Raw genomic sequence first — 20,941 nt, 5'->3', positions numbered from 1 at the left:
GAAATCTTTCATTTCGCACAAGAGCTGGGCAGTGGAGATGGCACAAAACGTTTAGGGACTCAATTCTTTCTAGCAGCTTCGAAATCTGACGCAACTTTACATACAAACTGTGAAATTTGCACGTGGCTTTGATCAAAGACATATGCATACGAGACCAGTATACATTCATGTTCGTACCCGATCAAGACAGAGGTTGGGCGATAATTAAGATTGGCATGTTTTTAAAAACACGAAGACTCGAGCTCCCTTAATCTCGAAGAGATGAAAAGTTACTGAAACAATTCTAGCTTTGAACAGACAAAGAAAATCTCTCTCTTTCTACATTCTACTTTATATATTCTTTTTATAATATGTAATGCAGAAATCTGAACACACATTTTAAACATCCTATCTCTAAGCTATCTAGGAATCTGAAAAAAAATGTTGCCAAAATCTTATACACAATATTTTATACAGTCAAAGAGGGGATATATGCATTTTGAAAGTAGCAATATATAATAATAATAATAATATATATATATATATATATATATATAATATATATATATATATATATATATATATATATATATATATATATATAAATATATATATATATATATATATATATATATATATATATATATAAATATATATATCAATACGAAGATGCCATTGATGTTCATGTGAGCAATAATTCTCACACCCCACTGTTAAAAGTGCAAAAGATTATGCATATACTTAATGTAAAACAAAGTCCACCGACCTCCTCCTTTTAGCAGAAACTTTGATGTACAGAATGAGTGTCGCCAGAATGAAAATGACGATCGAAGGCAAAGTGACCTTGTAACTCCATAATGAAACTGATCCAGACTCTTCAGACATTCTGAAATAAAATAAAAAGCACACATAATTTACAGAACAGACCAATTTTTCGTATTCCATTAAACAAAACACTGCTGTATCAGTATCATCCAATCTTGATGATTTATATTTGGGAAAATAATAGAGAAACATTCAGCTTATCCACTTTTGAGCATCATAATCATTATATCATAATTGACACATCAGCCGTGAATCCCTCGTATTTTCATTCGGTTGCGAAAGCGCCACGCAGCTATATCTCGCAGAAAACGGTAGGTCAAATACACGGAAAGTCAGGTATAGTAAACTCCTGGGCTATTTTCTATCAGGGGATGAATGAGTGAAAGCGACACCTGTCTCACCTGGGGTCTTGTGGCAGGCAGTAGGCTGTTTCTGCGGTCAACTCGAATGACAGCAGCAGTGAGTTGGTCTAGCTATCGCCAAGGCTCTTGCTTATCTGAGGGTTGAAACTCCCCGCCCCTTTTTTTTTTCTTAATCATACCGAGTAGTGATTACGGATTTTGAAAGGTTGATGCTGTTGCTGGTACTTGTGGGTCATACTTCTACAATATACACGTGTTATTTTCAAGGAAACGTTTCATTTGTTTGTTTGTTAGGTGTTTTTACGTTGCATGGAACCAGCGGTTATTCAGCAATGGGACCAACGGCTATACGTGACTTCCAAACCAGCAGACTGACAAAAGAATTTATTGATCAGGACGTTAGTTAACCAGTTTTCATACGATAGTTTTAGTATTTGTGATTTTTGTTTGTTTGTTTGTTTGTATGGTGCTTTTACGTTGCATGGAACCAGTGGTTATTCAGCAACAGGACCAACGGATTTACGTGACTTCCGAACCACGTCGAGAGTGAACTTCTATCACCAGAAATACACATCTCTCACTCCTCAATGGAATGGCCGAGAATCGAACCCGCGACCACCGTAGTATTTGTGATATCAGTGCAACTTGGTCTCCCCCCAAAAACCTCACTCCGGAGGATCGAATGCTTGTTACTGTCTTTCTTCCTAAACAGCGATCATTATCTAGAGACCTTTGCCGTGCATTGCTTATAGGCAAAATTTGTATCTCGACGTGGGTTACCCGAGCCCCCTCATGCGAAGCCAATTCCTCTATGGGCAAAGTTAAGTATATCTTAGTTTAACCAGACCACTGAGCTGATTAACAGCTCTCCTAGGGCTGGCCTGAAGGATTAGATATTTTTGCATGGCTACGAACCAATTGGTTACTTAGCAACGGGACCTATAGCTTATTGTGGGATCCGAACCACATTATATCAAGAGATTAATTTCTAACCACCAGAAATAAATCGCTCTGATTCCACGCTGGCAGACCGGAGCGCGAACTCTCGCTACCTAATCAGTAGGCGACATGCAATCCATTCGTCCAGCGAGGAACTCTCCTCTATGGGCAAATAATTCATAGTTGTCAAAGAGAGAGACAACTGTAGCATCTGTCGGAATAGACGGGGTTCTTTACTACCCAAAAACCACCACTACCTTGGCCCCATCGGGTATGTTTACTCATGATGAGAGTACAAGTTACGCCATCAAACATACCTCACCATTTCCAACCTTTTCATCAACACCAAAGTCGTCTCTAACCCATTTTCCCTCAAAATTTCGGTTATGGCCGTTTTCATCTTAATTATTTATCTTCAAAGAGCAGGACTGATGCAATAAATTTGAAAAATGCTTCCAACTTTTCTCCTTGCATTTCTCAATACAGTTTTTCATTTTGAAATCGAGTTATCTCTTTATTCATGTACAACGAAATAAATTTAAATCGGAAGCAGATTGTACATACCCGTAACTCTCTCTAGTTTGTCTATCTTTGAAGTATAATTTGGCATCGAGTATCAATTAGCAGACAAACTTAACATCGAGGGTAATCAAACAAAGAATGTGCAAGGTCTTCCCGTGGATCCAATTATCCTAACGTTCCAGCCTTTTCTGGCAAAGTGGAGACGCCCTTGGTGGCAGGCTCCAAGCGTCGACAGATTAGAAATGATTTGGAGGCATATTTGGGGAAAAAGCCATTAACTAATCGGGTCTTAAAGTGCGTTTTATATTTCCTCTTGAACCAATTAAGGTCTTCCATTAAGTAAGACCTGTATTTGGATCATCCCGATTAAAAATACAGTAAAATCTCGTCGAGAAATATTCACAGCATTAAATGTCTGATACTTTTTAGACTCAAGATCTCTTCAAAACTGCTTGCTGCATTTCCTCCTTTTTTTCCTGGTTTGGGTTGGTGTGGAAGGGGCAGTTACTGAGGATTCTTTTTTTAATTTTCGTTTTTAGATTCTCCATTCTTTCACATTAGCTCAAATATTGGGACAAAGTAAGAGATTGGAAACCACTGGCTCTCTATCCTGTATATAGACAGGCACTCGCACAGGCATTTGCAGTTATAAGGTACCGACTATTGTCCACTGACTTTATTCCACGGCGTGCTAATTTAACACTACCATTAATAGATAATATGAGACTGTTTCTATGTAGTGGTTGTAACATTATTTAAGAACCTCTTAAGTATAGTCTCTTGTTAATGTAGTGGTTGTAAATTTATTTACGAAAACCTTCAGTAAAGTCTCTTGTTAATGTAGTGGTTGCAACATTATTTAAGAAAACCTTCAGTAAAGTCTCTTGTTAATGTAGTGGTTGTAACATTATTTAAGAAAACCTTCAGTAAAGTCTCTTGTTAATGTAGTGGTTGTAATATTATTCAAGAAACCCTTCAGTAAAGTCTCTAGTTAATGTAGTGGTTGTAACATTATTTAAGAAAACCTTCAGTAAAGTCTCTTGTTAATGTAGTGGTTGTAACATTATTTAAGAAACCCTTCAGTAAAGTCTCTTCATAATGTAGTGGTTGTAAATTTATTTAAGAAACCCTTCAGTAAAGTCTCTTGTTAATGTAGTGGTTGTAACATTATTTATGAAAACCTTCAGTAAAGTCTCTTGTTAATGTAGTGGTTGTAACATCATTTAAGAAACCCTTCAGTAAAGTCTCTAGTTAATGTAGTAGTTGTAACATTATTTAAGAAACCCTTCAGTATATTCTCTTGTTAATGTAGTGGTTGTAACATTATTTAAGAAACCCTTGAGTAAAGTCTCTTCAAAATGTAGTGGTTGTAAATTTATTTACGTAAACCTTCAGTAAAGTCTTTTGGTAATGTAGTGGTTGTAACATTATCTAAGAAACTCTTCGGTTAAGTCTCTTGTAAAGGTGGACTAACACCTTAAAAACTGTTCTTTAATAGTGTCAGATTAACTATTTGCACTCTTCGTCTTGGCAGATTAAACACAAGGTGGATAGCAGCAGTCTGCAAAGCCTGCATGAAGATCCATAAAATAAACAGCACACGAACCCTTTCGGCTGTAGATTTATGTTTGCCTATTCTAGCTCTTTCAAAAATATATTGTTTGTTAATGGTATTCCCTGAAAAGATTTCGCCACAGTTTTCCATAAATGCTGAAGGTCAGTCATTGCAATAACAATTTTCTGATGACTTATTTACATTTGATTGAAATGCGCGCAACTGGAAACAACTGAATAACGTATTAGAGATTTTCATTTTCCATAAATAATCATGGCTTTTATCCCACTTCACCCGTAGGAGGACTATGAGTAATCGGATGAAAGACCAGTCGTGATTTAAAGATTCATTCAGACAAAAGGCACAAGCTCGACATGATAAATGAACTAACTCCAGCATATACAAACATGGAGCCTCTCTGTCGAAAAAAAATTTGCATAATATGAAGTCAGAGTTTTGCTTCTTCTGCTTTTAAAGACTCTCGACGTGATAAATGAACCAAACTCAGCATATTGCAACATGGATGCTCTCTGAGGAAAAAAAATTGCATAATACATATGAAGTCAAAGTATTGCTTCTTCTGTTTCCAAAAACTCCTCCGATGGCTTCACTCTTCAGTGGCTTCTGGACACAGTTCATTCCAATCTGGGTACAAAAGACTTCGCATTCGGGTGTGGTGGGCCTCTAGATTTGGATAATCCTCTGAAATGAAAATCAGAGAAATCAATGAAGACGAGGTCGGATTTATTAATGGATTTACGACGAATCAAAAGCAGGATTAGGGAAAAAGGCATATACTGTAGTCCAACATAACGACAAAAATGAACAGTAATTTTTTTAATACTTCTTGGAAAAAAGAAGCTATCACTGAATGAATCCAGTACTGGTATATAAACGCACACACAATTATACGTGTATATATGTATGTATATGTACATATTTTAAAGGGTTCATTCATTTTACGGATCATCAAATGTATAAAAATCTGATTTTTAAGATTCAGAATCTATCCACACACACACACACACACACCACACACACACACACACACACACACACACACACACACATATATATATATATATATATATATATATATATATATATATGTATGTAGTAATGTATGTAGTATGTATGTATGTATGTATGATATAAAGGGTCATTCATTTTTACTTATCATCATATACGTAAAAATAAGTTTTTTTAAAGCTCCAGAGTCTAGCCACCCCATCCCACACAATTCAACGGCTATAGAAATAAATGACTAGCGCGCAAAACATGCAAAAGAGTTCTAGAAACAGACATTTCTGACTAATGTAAAACTAAGACTTACCCTTGACCATCTTGCCATAAGGTGATCCGTTGTAATTCCCCAAAGGATTTGGGAAGTATAGCCGAACAGGGTGCAGTCAACTTCACAAGGTCTGTCACCCATTAAGAATGGCTTTTGACCTTTGGAAAATAAGTTAAAAAAACGCAGTTAGTTGTACAGTTTCACTGCATATATATATATATTATATATATATATATATATATAATATATATGTATATATATATATATTTATATATATATATAATTATATATATATATAATAGTATATAGAATATTATATATATATATAAATATCAATTATATAATATATATATATAATTTATTATATAAATATCTATATATATCCACTATTATAATTTATATATATATATATCACGAAAATATGGAACGTGACGAAAATATTAAGTGATAAAGACGAATTCCACGAAGGAAAGAGAAACAAAGGAGTACTGCAGGGCCTTACGACTTCTTGTCCTTTCTGACAAGAAGTCGAAAGGCCTTGCATACTTCGTCGTTTCTCTTTCCTTCGTGGAATTCGTGTATATAGTATTATATATATATATATATATATATATATATATATATATATATATATATATATATATATATATAACAAGGAGCTGAAGGAGACGTCATGTACTAGTACATGCTAACGTCAGCATGTTTAATAAATGGACATTTACAAGTATATGACGTCTCCTTCAGCTCCTTGTTGTATGTTGGTTGATAGCAACGCTTCCCATATCCATATATATATATTATATATATATATATATATATATATATATATATATATAATTGTCCGAAACCTTTCACGAAAATATCATAACTGTTACCACATTAGGATGGAAAGGAAAGCAGATATCAGAATCATCATCCTCCATCGAATGAACTTCTTGAAGAACAATCACTGATACAACGAAGACAATGTAATTACCTAGATAATGGGAGAGAGCGTCGATGTCCTGTCTAAGCATTTCCTCTACCTCTTTCTCCGTGTGCCTCCCAATGCCCTGCACCCAAGTGCGCTTCTTCATGATGTGAGGGAATAGAGAGTAGACTAGATATTCGGAGAGAGAATCGAGTTTCGAACATTTTCTTAGTGCCTCTCCTCTGTCGATAACGTAACGCCAAACTCGGAGACCCCTGTTGGCAAAAGAACGCGTTCCTTTTTAGAAACATTGGGGGTAAAGTAACAAAAATGTCTCGGAGTTTGAAGGACACTAATGAACAGCAGATGCAAGAGTCTTCATTAAATCTGGGCACGATTCTTAAAAGATCGAGCATACACGTTTACGCATATAAGACTCCTCCTATGCTAAATCTTGGGCTGATTATGACCAAGTAGATAGGCCTATGTGCCTTGCAAAACCAGCCCAAATCGCTGGCTCATTGGATCAGAAAGGTCCCGTGTCAGTAAAGATCTATCACACCTGCAATGGAAAATCACAATATTGCAAAGACATTTGCAACTACTGCAATAATTTGTGCCTCAACCAAAAGAACATACGAATGGATATTATGGTCGAAGTAGTAATAGTTGTGGCGATAGTAAAACTGTCTGTTCCAGAGAAAGACAGTCAAATCACTGTAGTGCGAGCTCATGCCCATTGTGTAAACTTGAATATTTGAAGCTCTAAACAAGCAAATTGAGCAATTTCCAGTCTCTTTTTGGTGCAAAGCACTAAAAATTTTCCTTCCATGAAGATATGCATAAGCTCCTTACCAAGTGATGTGCTCCGTCATCATCAGATTAAAAGCCAGTGCTATTGCTTGCTCCTCTTTTGGTAACCGGCTGGTTAAGTTTTTATCAAATTTCTTCGCCAGGAATTCCATTACAAGCTGCGAATCAGCGATCTCTTCGCCATTCAGGGTGATCCATGGGCTCTGTCCTTTGGGTCCTAATGGTTCGGTATCATCAAACTGAGGAATTTGTGTAAGGAAAAATAAAAGTATGGATGCCTTTTATACAAATAATATAAAAGTATCAAAATAAAAAGCAGAAAGACTGTGTTAATCATTCTGATATGTGACAAAAAAAAAATCTATAGAACAAACCACATATGTAATCTTGGCCAATCTTAAATAGGTCTCTAACTTCATGACGAAAGGAGATGTGTTTGGAGTAAAGCGTCCTCTCGGGAAACCGTGGAGAACCACAACGTCCTTCCCAATTTTAGCCCATCGCTTCCTGGAAAATCGATAGAACGAGAAAATAGTTTAAAGAAAATCTGCTTGGAATCGAAGATTTTTGTGAATGATACAAAATCCTTTCCAGAATAATGTTAATTATCAAGATTTTCATACACACGCTTTTTTAATGTGCTATATGGCATCTAGAATACGGTAGTTTTAGATTTCTGAAGGGTAATTGCCATCAACACGAACAAAAGTTCTCCAGAATATGAGACCGGTATCGAGTAACCATAAAACTGTATGTTTTAAGACCGATCTCCCTTAACATAAGAGTAAAATACTTCTAATAACCATTACTATTCCTCCCCACTAAACCAAATCACTAGACCAAATCACATGCATAAAGTACTGAACAATCAATGAACTTGCCTCCTCTCCCGTCTAGCGGAGGCGTGCCTCATCTTGGCCGTTACCACCGCGGCGACTGCAACCGCAAAGATGACTTGGCGAGGTCTCTTCAGTAGCCATTGCAAACCATCAGACGACCAAGCTCGTAACGCCTCCACTGTAATTGTATTCATTCTGAAAAGAAAGGCATGCTATGTAATGTCAATGTCCTTATATCTAGGATATCTATGATAATCACACCGGCTTAGTACTAGGCCGACGTGATTATAGACTATCCTAGATCCATGTAGATCGTGAGACTATCGTAAGTCAGCCGTAAACTGGCGCAAATGAAGAGAGAGTTTGTCATGAGATGAAATGGTTTATAAAGTAAAGCGTATATTGGTATCAATAGGCACTGTGCAATAAAACATAAATAAAAACAAAGAACGCCCTTTTAGTTTAATAAGTATTTCCGCTGCTAAGTTCAGAAGCACTTGATCATTGTGACGATTCATTCATTTGGCGCATTATATACCACAGAAGCATTTTGTTGTTGTCAGGTGATGCATAAATGTCAATGTTTCAGTCTGTTTTTAATGTAGTACTGCTATCCAAAAATTATTCAGCAGATCGTACGAAATTTGTGTACACTATTCTTATAAGATCCTCAAGGAACGGACGACTTGTGTTTATTGTAAGTAGCAATGTCAACTCTCTTCTTGGGTGTTTACATAATCTCTAAAAACAATTCATTGCTAAAACGTCTGGCAAGTTGCACAGATGCATAATAACGATCATTGTATTCATTAATACTTATTACATACAAACGCTGAGCATTCTTGACATGCCACATAGAGTTTTTACAGTAGGAGTCTTATTCTCTGGACGCTGTCTTAGCAACTGAATGGTCATTTTAAATGTGACCAAATTGACCTGACGGTAATTATAATTAGGAAATATCAAAATTGGTGGAGTATCTCTCATAGCATGGCACTCAATTTTTCAAACCGTGATTTATGGGAAATTAACGAGGGTTTCGTCTGAATAATTACTTTTCTCAAAATGATAATGATCAATAAACTATTAAATCCATGAAAATCTCATGAACCCACTTGCTGTGGAACGTAACTATAAATATATTGCAAATATATTTTTCAGTCTTGGAGGTGGAAGATGCTTTGAAACCGGGTCCGATCAAAACCGGTGTTCTTAGTCCGATGGCTGCTCCAGTTTTGAAACAGTGCTGTCGATTTGTCTTAAGCTGGCAGGTGACAATTAATGGTTTACTTCAAGAGTTGGTTTCCGATGCTGATACACAGTATTAGAATGTCGAACATCTACGGGAACCACACTATAACTTTCGCCAAAAGATGGTCGAACAAAACGTAGCAACACGCAGAATAATAGTAATATTAAAACTCCTCACTCTTGATTGTCACTTCGGTATATTGCCGTTCCTCAAGATGATAAATCGCTCTGTCTACGGAACAAAATATCCGATCTTCTGTTAATGTTATGTGATCGAGATCTCCAATGTGACTGACCCGGACTATCTCACTGTGTAGCAGACAGATGCCGGATACCATTTTATTTCATCAACAGATCGCTTGAATGTTCTAGAAAATTTATCTCCTTTGAGCGTAATGTCAACTTCAGAGCGGGAGGCTTAACTGTCCTCTTGCTAAACTTATTAGGCATCAGAATTTCATGTTGAAGTTATTCTAAGACACCTACGCTAATATCCCACTAAAAAGGGGCTGTGTTAATCTCAGAAGATACGGACAACACAAGTAGTACTCGAACCTTTAGTGATAACACCTTGATTAATTCAGTTGCCTTGCTGTTAGATGTATATTTCTTTACATCACTCGTACCCTTTTAACCTTGGCCTTAGTTAAAAGATATATGGGACGTAGCCATGGGAAAGGTGACGGTAAAATAGTACATACACTATAATTTACTCTAAAACGCAGAAAAGGAAATATGCTTATATTTCAGAACAACTGTTATTCCTGAAGGAAGATATGGAAAGAAGAGGTTTGGGGGAGGATGATACCTTTGGAAGAAGGCAGTAGAGAAGGCGCATCAAGCAACCGACCCTTCAATGTAGGGATAACGGTGGGAGAGACGATATATATATATATATATATAATATATATATATATATATATATATATATATATATATATATATCGTCTCTCCCACCGTTATCCCTACATTGAAGGGTCGGGATATGAAGTAAAAACAGGAGAGAGATACATACATATCATATATATATATATATATATATATATATATATATATATATGCAATATAAAAACCATTGTTCCTGCTTTTTAAGAAATCAATAGAGGGATCCACAGTAATATCCTTGTTATCTAGATATAATATATTTATGGAAATATATACAAAGCTTAAAGTTTTCGTCCACCCTCCTGTGGACTTGATCACTAAGCAAATCAGACATGGTATTGGTGAAGAATTCTAAATAAACATAAACAAACAGACAAAAAATATTGACAAGGTTAAAAAATGCGAACAAGTCATTGGGGTAGATAATCACCCTTCGCCCGTTCCAGAGTCTAATCTGCAAACTACCTTTTTGGTTAACGACCCTCAAGATGTCATTCAGGAAGAAGACCGGCGCTTTGTCCCGCCTCGAAGATCACAGCGAATTATGGAAAGGAATACGACCCAATGACTTGTTCGCATTTTTTAACCTTGTTAATATTTTTTGTCTGTTTGTTTATGTTTATTTAGAATTCTTCACCAATACCATGTCTCATTTGCTTAGTAATCAAGTCCACAGGAGGGTGGAATTGAATTGAATTTATAAAATTTGTGGCCATTTGCCACGCGCCGGAGCCAAAGGCCATTCAGCGCATATATATCAACGGGATATATTTACTAATAGAAGATACACTTATATAATTAAATCAAATGATTAAAATCAAATTCAAATTAAAATACTCAATTAAATATGATAAAACAAATGGATTTCCTTAAGAAATTTAAAAATCTCCTCTGTGGGAGCACCCTCTCCTAAAATATCTGACAAAGGTTTGTTGGTGAAACCAAACCGACGTCTTGATTAAAATAAAGAGGACAGTCAACAAATATATGCCTCACTGTAATGCCAACATTACAATTGGAGCATTGAGGAACCTGCCTCTCTGCTCCACTAGTTAAAAGATACCCGTGTGTTAAAAATGTATGCCCTATACGCAGGCGTGTTAAAACTATACTAGATCTTCTATCCATCCCAACAGAAGGTGACCAGGGATGAACAGAAGGTCTGATCGATTTCAGCTTTAAATTGTTATTTAAGTTGGACCAGTGATTCTGCCACTTAGTCCTACAAAATGATTTAATAAAAAGTTTAAAATCTTTCACAGGGAAACCTCACAGAGTGGAAGCCCGGGAGGATGCTGCCTGCTTAGCGGCTGTATCAGCCAGTTCATTACCACGAATTCCCACATGCGAGGGAACCCAACAAAACTTCACACTGATGTGTTTTCGCAGAAGATTGTAGGAGGACCCAGCCAATTCCTGCACCTCTTGGACGAGTTGATTAGATGGCGTCAACTTCTGGAGTGCAGCTAGGGAACTCTGGGAATCACAATAAATAATATAAGAGTCCCCAGTGCTACCTGTACTAAAAATAAATTTCAAAACGCTAAAAATAGCAAAAATCTCTGCATTAAAAATTGAGAATTTAATAGGGAGGCTTTTTGTAATTGTTCTCTCACCGACGATGACAGAACATCCAACTCCATTTGCTGATTTTGATCCATCTGTATACAGCAATCGAGTTACTATGCTCAGAAACATGGGCCAAGAAGCTACTTTTAAGCTGAACACTTGAGCTGATCTTTTTGTTGTCTCTAACTTGGCAAATATCTAAAGGAGGCCTACACCAAGGAGGGAATTTAGAAAAAGTAGTTTCCATAACCAGTGGAGGAATAAGGCCTACCTCTCTCGCACTGATGTTTAATCTAACTTCAAGGGGCTTAGGCAATGTAAGCTTAGTTGGTGCTCTGTCAACAGGATGTTTTATATACTTAAAATTTGGATTAGATTGAGAGGTTAGTGCTCTTGACAAATATCGGAGACCTTTTGTTCCTCCCTCCGAATGAAAAGAGGAAGAAAACCAGAGTCTACATAAAGGCTCTCAACAGGAGAAGTTTTAAAAGCACCTGTACAAATACGCAATGCCATATTGTGTACTACATCCAGCTTACCTAACAAGGTCTTACATGCAGAGCCATAAACCTGAGATCCATAATCAATCTTACTCAAGCATAGTGCCTGATAAATTCTTAATAAAGTAGTACGGTCGGCTCCAAAATTCAGGTTACTAACAACTTTAAGAATATTGCACCGCTGTTTAACATTTACTACAGTCTCATTTATATGTTCAGCAAAAGTCAATTTTTTGTCAAAAATAATTACCTAAATATTTGACTTTATCTTCATAAAGCAAGATAAAACCTTCTAAAAATAAGGTTGGAATCTCTTCCCTTCTTCGTGTTCTGCAAAAACGTATAGCTTTAGTTTTTTCTGCAGAAAATTTGAAACCTTTACTATTAGCCCAGGAAGTAGCAGCATTAATTGCAAACTGAATTTTAGTACAAGCTTCAACTGCAGTAGCTCTACTACAGACGATAACAATATCATCCGCGAATGCTTGACCAGTTACTCCACAGGGAGATGTTCAAGTAAACCATAATGGCAATATTAAAAAAGGTTGGACTAAGCACACTCCCTTGTGGAATGCCTTCTTCCTGAAGATACTCTGATGAGAAGGTAGAGCCAATTCTAACTTTAAGGTACCGGTCAGACAGGAAGTCTTTGGCAAAATTAAACATATTGCCACCAATACGCCATTCAACCAGCTGCATTAAAATACCAACCCTCCAAGTAGTATCAAATGCTTTTTCCAGATCAAAGAACACGGCAATAGTTTGATTTTGGACTGCAAAAGCATTCTGAATCTCACGTGTGAGACATAATAAGGGATCCAATGTACTTCTATTCTTGCGAAAGCCAAATTGCCTCTTCGACAACAGGTTCTTTGTTTCTTAATAACCATATCAGGACGAAAATTCACCATTCGTTCATAAATCTTGAAGACACAGCTGGTAAGAGCAATAGGCCTATAACTTTTGGGATGACTAGGGTCCTTTCCGGGTTTTAAAAAAGGAACTATAACAGAGTTTTTCCACAACTTATATGAAGTCCCTGAGCCCACCAGAATTCGTTTAAAACATCGACAAAGAATTTTTTTGACTCCAGAGGTAAGTGAAAAATCATTGCATAAATAATATCATCTTCTCCAGGTGATGTTGGAGAGGACAAAGATAAGGCATATTCGAATTCGACAATACTAAATGGAAGGTTATATGCCTCAGAATTTGAACAAACAGGCGGATTAACTATAGTCATGTTCTCTTAATATTGCGAAATTCAGGGGAGTAGTGACTGGGGCTTGAAATGCTTGAAAAGTGCCGAGCAAAGGCCTCTGCCACCTCTCTTGCATCCGATATAACTACCAAGTTGATTTTCAAAATAGGTAAAGGAGAAGGGGAAAATTTCCCTAGTAAGTACGGATTCTATCCCAAACCAGAGAAAGTGGAGAGTTATATTTTAATTCTGATATGTACCTAACGAAGGACTCCCTCCTTGCTTCTTTAAAAACTTGCTTTTGTTTGGCGAGGTTTTTCTTGTATATTATTCTATTAACCAAGACAGGTCGCCTTCGATATCGCTTGTAACTGGCTCTTGCAATTTTCCTACTCAAGGCACATTTATTATTCCACCAAGGTACCAGTGGACGACGGGGTTTCCCTGATGTTTTAGGAATTGACCTCATTGCCCCTCCAATCATTATACTAGCGAGATATTCATAGGCTGCCGAGGGGCAAGGAAATTCATTGGCCTTACGATTGACTTGGATAGATTTTTCATACAGCTGCCAATCTGCCTCCTTTATCTTCCACTTGGGTAAAGATGGGGAGGGTGTATTTTGTACATACTTAAGATGGATGGGATAGTGGTCGCTCCCATAGAGATTTTCATCCACTGACCACTTATAGTCTAATCGTAATGACGACGAGCATATTGTAAGATCAATTGCTGAACAAGAGTTATGGGCTACATCAAACCTTGTAGGAGAACCATCGTTCATTAAAACTACATCATTGCAATCTATTAATCTTTCAATTATAAGACCACGGTGATCACACCTACCTTCCCCCCACAAAGTATGTTTTGCATTGAAATCTCCCATCAGAATGAAAGGCTGAGGTAGTTGATCTAAAAGTGATTGCAAATCTTCAACCTCTAATTGTCTTGGATTGCCAGCTCTGTCCACCAATCGAGTTTCTAGGCCAGGTTCTAGATAAAGAGCGCACAGAGTGACCCATTTGTTGATGAAAATCTGTGTTGCACAAGCTTGTAATATGGAGTCTAATTTGATAACTTTTTGTGGTAGTTGACTTGGCCAGCAATAATACATGTACCACCATGAGCACGTTCACCTACAGGTGGTGGAGATCTGTGAAAAATAAAGTTTTTGTCCACAGTTCTAGGAGAAAAACATTACCAACTTTAGTCTCTTGCAAACAAAGGGCAGCTAAATTATGCTCCTTGAAAAGGACCCGGACCTGTTCTCTGTTTGAATGGAAACCTCGTATGTTCCACTGACATAGAGCCATTATTTACTATTAGGTTTTTTTTTTTTTTTACTTTTTGGACTTGGATTGGGCTGCTCTGGAAAGACTTGGTCTTGGTCTTTGTTTCAAAGAGGAACTAGGCAGATCCTTCAAGAGACCTGCTATTTCTCTCTTGGGAACCCTACTATGGTGTGGGGATATAGGTGGAGATGATGATGGAGTACGGGGTCTCTATTTCTAAGAGGCACCATCTCTGCAGCGTGCACCTGAGCCTTATGAGGTGCACTGATCAAGGTGCATTCTGGGACATACCCAGATCAGGCAGCGAGGCTGCCTGTGAGGCTTCTACATTAGAAGACCCGAGAGACCTCCCAGAAGCCCAGAGGAAGGCCCATCGGGAGGGGTGGACAAAGGGGCCTTCTTGGATGAAGGCGGAGATGCTGAATGTACTTCGAGCTCAGAAGGGGATAGCTGAAGCTTTGACTTTGAAGTTGGTATTCTAGATAGATCTTTTATATTAGATTTTCCACTTTTTCTACTACTTCATATATTGAGGTCTGGAAACAAAAGTTCTTTTGCCTGGCTATACTTAGATGTTCAGCATGAGCTTTCTCTATGGCTAACACTTCTTTTTAAATGACTCACATTCCTTATGCCTTGCATTATGATTTCCCTTACAATTTATACAAAATACTGGGGTAGTACATTCGCCTTCATGCTTTTTTAAGGAGCAGGCAGCAACATAGCTGGTTCCTAGTACATATCTTTGCCGAGTGACCATATCAAAACACATGAAACATTGGAGTGGTCTATGCTTAAAAGGTCTAACAGGAAATCTCTCCTTGTCAACATATATATAATCAGGAACTTGATCATTATTAAAAGTGAAAATAATCATTCTTGATCTTGGAACCTTGAAAATCTTCCACACTTTATCATCACACATTTCCAGCAATTCCTCGTCAGGCAGTTCATATAGGTCTTGACTGAATACTACTCCCTTGGCATAACTAAAACTATAGTGTTTGGTTTTGACCTCTTTTATCATATCAGTATTTTTCAACTTAGAGATCAGTGGACCTTTGTCTATAAGACTTAGCATGAACCAAAAAACTATTCTTTACCAAACCTCGTAATGTCAGAGTTGGTCAATGTTCCTGCCAATGTTCTCAAAATGTTTCCTGAAGTGGAAAAGATTGCAAAATTCTGATTTTGTAGAAACAATTAGCCACCTGGCAGGTAATGATGTCCTCACCTTACATTTCCCATCTGTAGTTTCCTGACTGACTCTGCTGGATAAAAGGAATCAACTTCAATATTCTGGGGCATTTTATGAATTAACATACATTTTAAGTTTTCCTTAGTTGAACACTGAGAGCATCATGGCATTATTATGAGTTGTATACTCAATCCAAACCCTCCAAAATGCAAAATCTTTAGTTTCACATACTTTATGACTTTAATTTCACCAAACCTTCCAAACATTTCCATAAACGTAAAACAATTGAAGTCTGAGGAGAGATTATCAACATAAAGGATTCTCTCACCACTGCTAGAACTTTCCATGGCCACATTCAAGGTCTTGTCATGGGTCCTCTTTTGTATAACTGAATTTTCTATAGGATTGTCCTTGTCCGTGCCAGAGGTCGAAGATGGAGGGTAGTGTCAAGTGGTCGCATTGTCCGGGGGGAGTTTATCATAGGGTCGTTATTCATTAATCCTTCAGCAGAAATTTGAAAAACCTACTGCAAATCAGGCAGAAAACCAGGCCCCACGCACAACCCCCTCTCTCACCAAAGACACTCAGCAGAGACGGTGATCCCATATGTCCAACTCCCTACCCTACCCCGAAGGGATAGCTCTACCATAACATGAGTGGCTCAAGTGTAAGCAAAACCCGCTTGATAGGACTGAGGGCATAACTAGTATGCAATCAATCCCATCATCTGTTACAATAGAGGGCACACCGGAAAGAATGCCGAGAGTCCTACCGTAGAGACTATACCTCCCCGGATTCCGCAGGCCTAGTCCCCCTAGGTAGTTCCGCCCTGATGGATATTGCTATGAAATCATATCAACATCCTCAGGGTCCAAACATACTCGAGAGGCGGACCAAACCTCTACAGCCTCTTGCCATTTGGATCAAGAAAGAGCCAATGCGAAAAAAACAAAGCCCCAGCCCCTGCCCAACCTGTAAGAAGGTTTTAGTGAAGAGGGGGGGGGGGACAGATAGGTTGAGCAACTGAGTTAAAGATAGTAGAAGAGTGGAAACAAATTTAAGTAAGAAGAAAATTGAGACTTTTGGATTCGAACTGGGAGATATTTCTCCCAGTTCGAAAGCCCTCTTGCCCGCTATGCATTTCAGCAGTCAGCTGAAAAATGCATAACTTCGTCAAGGCAGTCTCAATCAAGAGGGACAGGAGGGTGGACGAAAACTTTAAGCTTTGATATATTTCCATCCAAAATAATATTATATCTAGATAAACAAGGATATTACTGTGGATCCCTCTATTGATATATATATATATATTATATATATATTATATATATATATATGTGTGTGTGTGTGTGTGTGTGTGTGTGTGTATACGCGTGCGCGCACACATGTAGTGTGAATAGTTAATTGCAAACTTTTCATGTATTATACAATGTTTATAAAGTATTTTAGATATATCACAACATTCTTCTAATGTTTATCTGGCCTTTAATTAAGGGGCTAAAAATGAATTTTAAGGAAGTCGTCAAGTTTAAACCTCAGGCAGGAACTCTACTGAAGCGACCTTTCGTTCTAAAGGCTAAACCTTCCTGCTACTGCTACTAATCCTAGTACAGTGTAGAAGGGAAGTAGGTAGGCAACAAAAGGCGCTAGAATGCGATAAATGTAGGGAATGGTTTCATACAAACTGCGTCAATATCACTAATGATCAGTATGCTGGGATTCAGAGAGCTGTAGATGTAATAAAATGGTATTGTGCAGATTGTAGTAAGAGTCAGGACCAGAAGGAAAGGGAGAACAAAGAACTCAGGGAAGAGAACCAGATGCTTAAAGGTAGACTTATGCAAATAGAAATAACCCTTAGGGACATTAAAGAGTCCCTAGTCAAAGACATAAAGGAAGAGAGTAGGGACATTAAAGAAACCCTAGCAAAAGACATAAAGGAAGAGATCCTCAGCAGCAGTAGAATAAGGGAAACAATTCAGGAAGAAATAAGAGAGGCCCAGGACAAAGACAGAAGGAAGGAAAACCTAATCATATTTAACTTGCCAGAGCCTATAGCAGGAGAGGAAACAGAAAACTTGAAGCTAGATGAAGAGAGGTGCAACGAAATTTTCACAAAATAACTTAACCTTAATAAAGACGAATGGAAAATTAAAGATGTAGTAAGGTTAGGTAGGCCACGACTGCAACAAGGACAAAACAATGAGGCGATAGGCAGATCAAGGCCCAGACCACTCCTAGTGAAACTCAGCCATGAGAGGGAAAAGTGGAACATATTAAAAAGTGCCAGACTGCTAAGGAATGCAAAGAAGGATATTTACAAAAAAATATCTATAGTTCCAGACATGACTGCTAAAGAAAGAGAAAAAGATAGCATATTAAGATCTGAATTAAAGAAAAAGCAGGATAACAAAGAGGAAGGATGGTTCATAAGTAAGGGAGAGCTGAAGAGAAGGGAAAACTTTCAGACGACTAGAATGCTCTAAAAAGGAAGTCCAGGGGAATATAGATAGAAACAAGAAATTGTTAGAAGTGTAAATGAGTTAGAGGTAGGAAAATGTAAAGTAGATAGGAATTGTAAATAATTTAGAAGATAGGGAGTAATAATATTTTTAGGAGTGTAAATAAATAGATTTAGGAGAAAATAGAATATCTAGTAGTAATGTTAAGAGCTCTGAGGGAGGAAGTAGAAGGGAAATTAGTTTAGGGCAGGTAGGTGTAGGAAGTAACTTTAGTAACAATCTTAGACTATTAGACCTAGAAGAAAAAAGTGGTTTGCAAAAGATAGATAAAGGGTTAGATGGTAGATGCAATTTTGTAAATAGAGAAAGCGAAAAAATAGGGAGCAAGACAGAAGATATATCAAGAAATCTTGAAATAAAGCTTATAAAACGCCAAGGACTGACAAAAGCAAAAATAATCGAGCTAGTGGAGATAACAAAAGAAAAACACAATATGCATCACAGAAACACACCTAAACAGCAAAAAATTACTATTCCCAACAAGCATCAGAGTGGTAGACTCAATGAGAGATGAAGATGACACCAAAGGAGGAGGCCTACTAATAATGTACAGAACCATAGGAGAGATCCAGATAGAAAAAGAAAAGTCGGAACACAAAGACATTCTTATAGTAAAGGTTGATTATAGAACAACAATATTCAACATAATTCTGGTCTACATGTCAACTAGTGATAAAGAAAGAAATAAACGAATAATAAAGCGCCTTACATGTAGCCATAGAAAAATCCACAGACCTGCCTATGATCAGTCTTGGGGATTACAATGGGCATTTAGGTTTCCTAGGGACACAAGAAACTTGACCAAAATGGAAAAATATGTTATGGATTGATGGAAAAATATGATTTAACGCTATTAAATGGAGATCCCAGCTGCAAAGGAGAGATAACCTGGAGTAGAGGAGACCAGAACAGTGCCATAGACTTTGCCCTAGTCAACCAAAATAGGTATAAAAAAATATGAATGCTATGGAGATAGACGAGGGAAAATATGAATATGATCTATCAGACCATCACCTCATAAAGGTCCAATTCATAATGAACACTAAAGTAAGGAAAACATTCAGAAATGAAACAAAAGAAATCAAATATTTGAAAGTTACAGAAGAGTCTACCAGGAAATACCTTGAATATATAGAGTATAAAGTAAGCCAACAAGACAGAAAAGGAGATCTAACCCAGTTGGAAGAAAGAATCAAGAGTGGAGCCAAAAAACAAATAACTTAGAGAAGATAATCAAAAGAAGGTTAAAGACAGAAAAGCAAGAAGAAATAGAAACAGTATGGGTCACCAAAGAAACAAAGAAAGAAATCAGCCAAAAGAAGGGGTATATAAACAAATTAAAAAAGGAAAGCCACAAGTATAGAAGAAAGAAGATACTATGAAGAAGCATATCTTAAACAAAAACAAAAAGTAACAGATAATAATAAAGGAAAGCATATGAAGAATATGAAGAAAAGATTAGAAATGAGATAATGAATGATAAAAACAGACCACGGAAAATCTGGGAATATATAGACATGCTGAGAGGAAAGACCATCAGAAAAAGAATGGATAAGAATATTCGATGAAAATAAGCAAGAGATGAAGGACGAAACCCTAGGGAAAGAGCTGGGTAAAATTCTGGGAAACAACTATACCAAAAAGAAGAAGAAAACAAAATAGGAGAGATATGAATGAAAGCAAGAAAGAACAGTACAAACATGTCATGGAAGCAATAGTGAAAAGATTAGGACAGCAGATGAAATGCCATATAACGTATCTTTAAGAGAACATATGCATGGAGTGTATGACCCAACAGAGACAGAGATTAGACCCATGGAAGAAATCAACATAACAGAAGAAGATGTGAAAAATCAACTTGAGAAAAATGAAGACAAAAAAAGCACCAGGACCAGATGGAATGAAGCCAGTACTGTTCAAATTACTCTTACAAAGTAACAACCTTCAAAAGAATTGGCAGAATGTTTTAAATGAAATATGAAGGGCAGGAAAACGCAGAAAAGCTGGTTTAAGTAAAAAACAACACTCACGCCCAAAAAACAAAACCCCACAGTCAAAGATCTAAGGCCAATTGCTCTAACAAATGCATCATATAAAATCTTCATGGGGTATCCTGAGAACCAAAATAGAAAAAAATATTAGAATATAGGAAAAATGAATGAACTGCAATCCGGCTTTACCGCACAAAGGAGAAGGAATCGATAATTTATATATCTTACAATACTGCATACAAGAAACTTACAGAAGAAAGGACCCATTATTTGTAGTATCAATAGACTTCCAAAAAGCATTTGACTCAGTTAATAGGAAAAAGCTCATTGAGGTCATGATGAAAATACAGACTACATGCAGAAGTAATAAATACAGTTGCAAAGATATATACAAATGATGTAACAAGCCTATGCCTTAACAATATAGAACAAAAGAACTAATGTAACTAATGGAATAAGACAGGGATGCAATGGCTCAACCATATCTTTCTATT

The 20,941-nt window shown here is 37.1% G+C and overlaps 1 protein-coding gene across 3 annotated transcripts; it reads right to left on the bottom strand.

Annotated features, from left to right (window-relative positions):
* Nucleotides 1-4,515: 4,515 nt before the first annotated feature.
* LOC135214880 (failed axon connections homolog) lies at nucleotides 4,516-9,701 on the bottom strand. Of its 3 annotated transcripts, none has more exons than XM_064249310.1 (7): nucleotides 9,586-9,701; nucleotides 8,077-8,233; nucleotides 7,574-7,702; nucleotides 7,242-7,438; nucleotides 6,453-6,661; nucleotides 5,516-5,634; nucleotides 4,516-4,884 (listed from the first exon to the last, which is right to left on the bottom strand). In XM_064249310.1, the coding sequence occupies exons 2-7, from the start codon at nucleotides 8,230-8,232 to the stop codon at nucleotides 4,867-4,869; spliced, it is 828 nt and encodes a 275-aa protein (XP_064105380.1). In that variant the 5' UTR covers nucleotide 8,233; nucleotides 9,586-9,701; the 3' UTR covers nucleotides 4,516-4,866. The 3 variants fall into 3 exon arrangements, with proteins under 3 accessions (XP_064105380.1, XP_064105379.1, XP_064105381.1); XM_064249309.1 differs by having other exon boundaries at nucleotides 9,468-9,605; XM_064249311.1 differs by lacking the exon at nucleotides 9,586-9,701 and adding an exon at nucleotides 9,154-9,427.
* Nucleotides 9,702-20,941: the final 11,240 nt, after the last annotated feature.

The sequence above is a fragment of the Macrobrachium nipponense genome, chromosome 46, assembly GCF_015104395.2.
Source record: "Macrobrachium nipponense isolate FS-2020 chromosome 46, ASM1510439v2, whole genome shotgun sequence".
Lineage (NCBI taxonomy): Eukaryota > Metazoa > Arthropoda > Malacostraca > Decapoda > Palaemonidae > Macrobrachium > Macrobrachium nipponense.
This window is presented reverse-complemented; position numbering and strand designations above follow the sequence as displayed.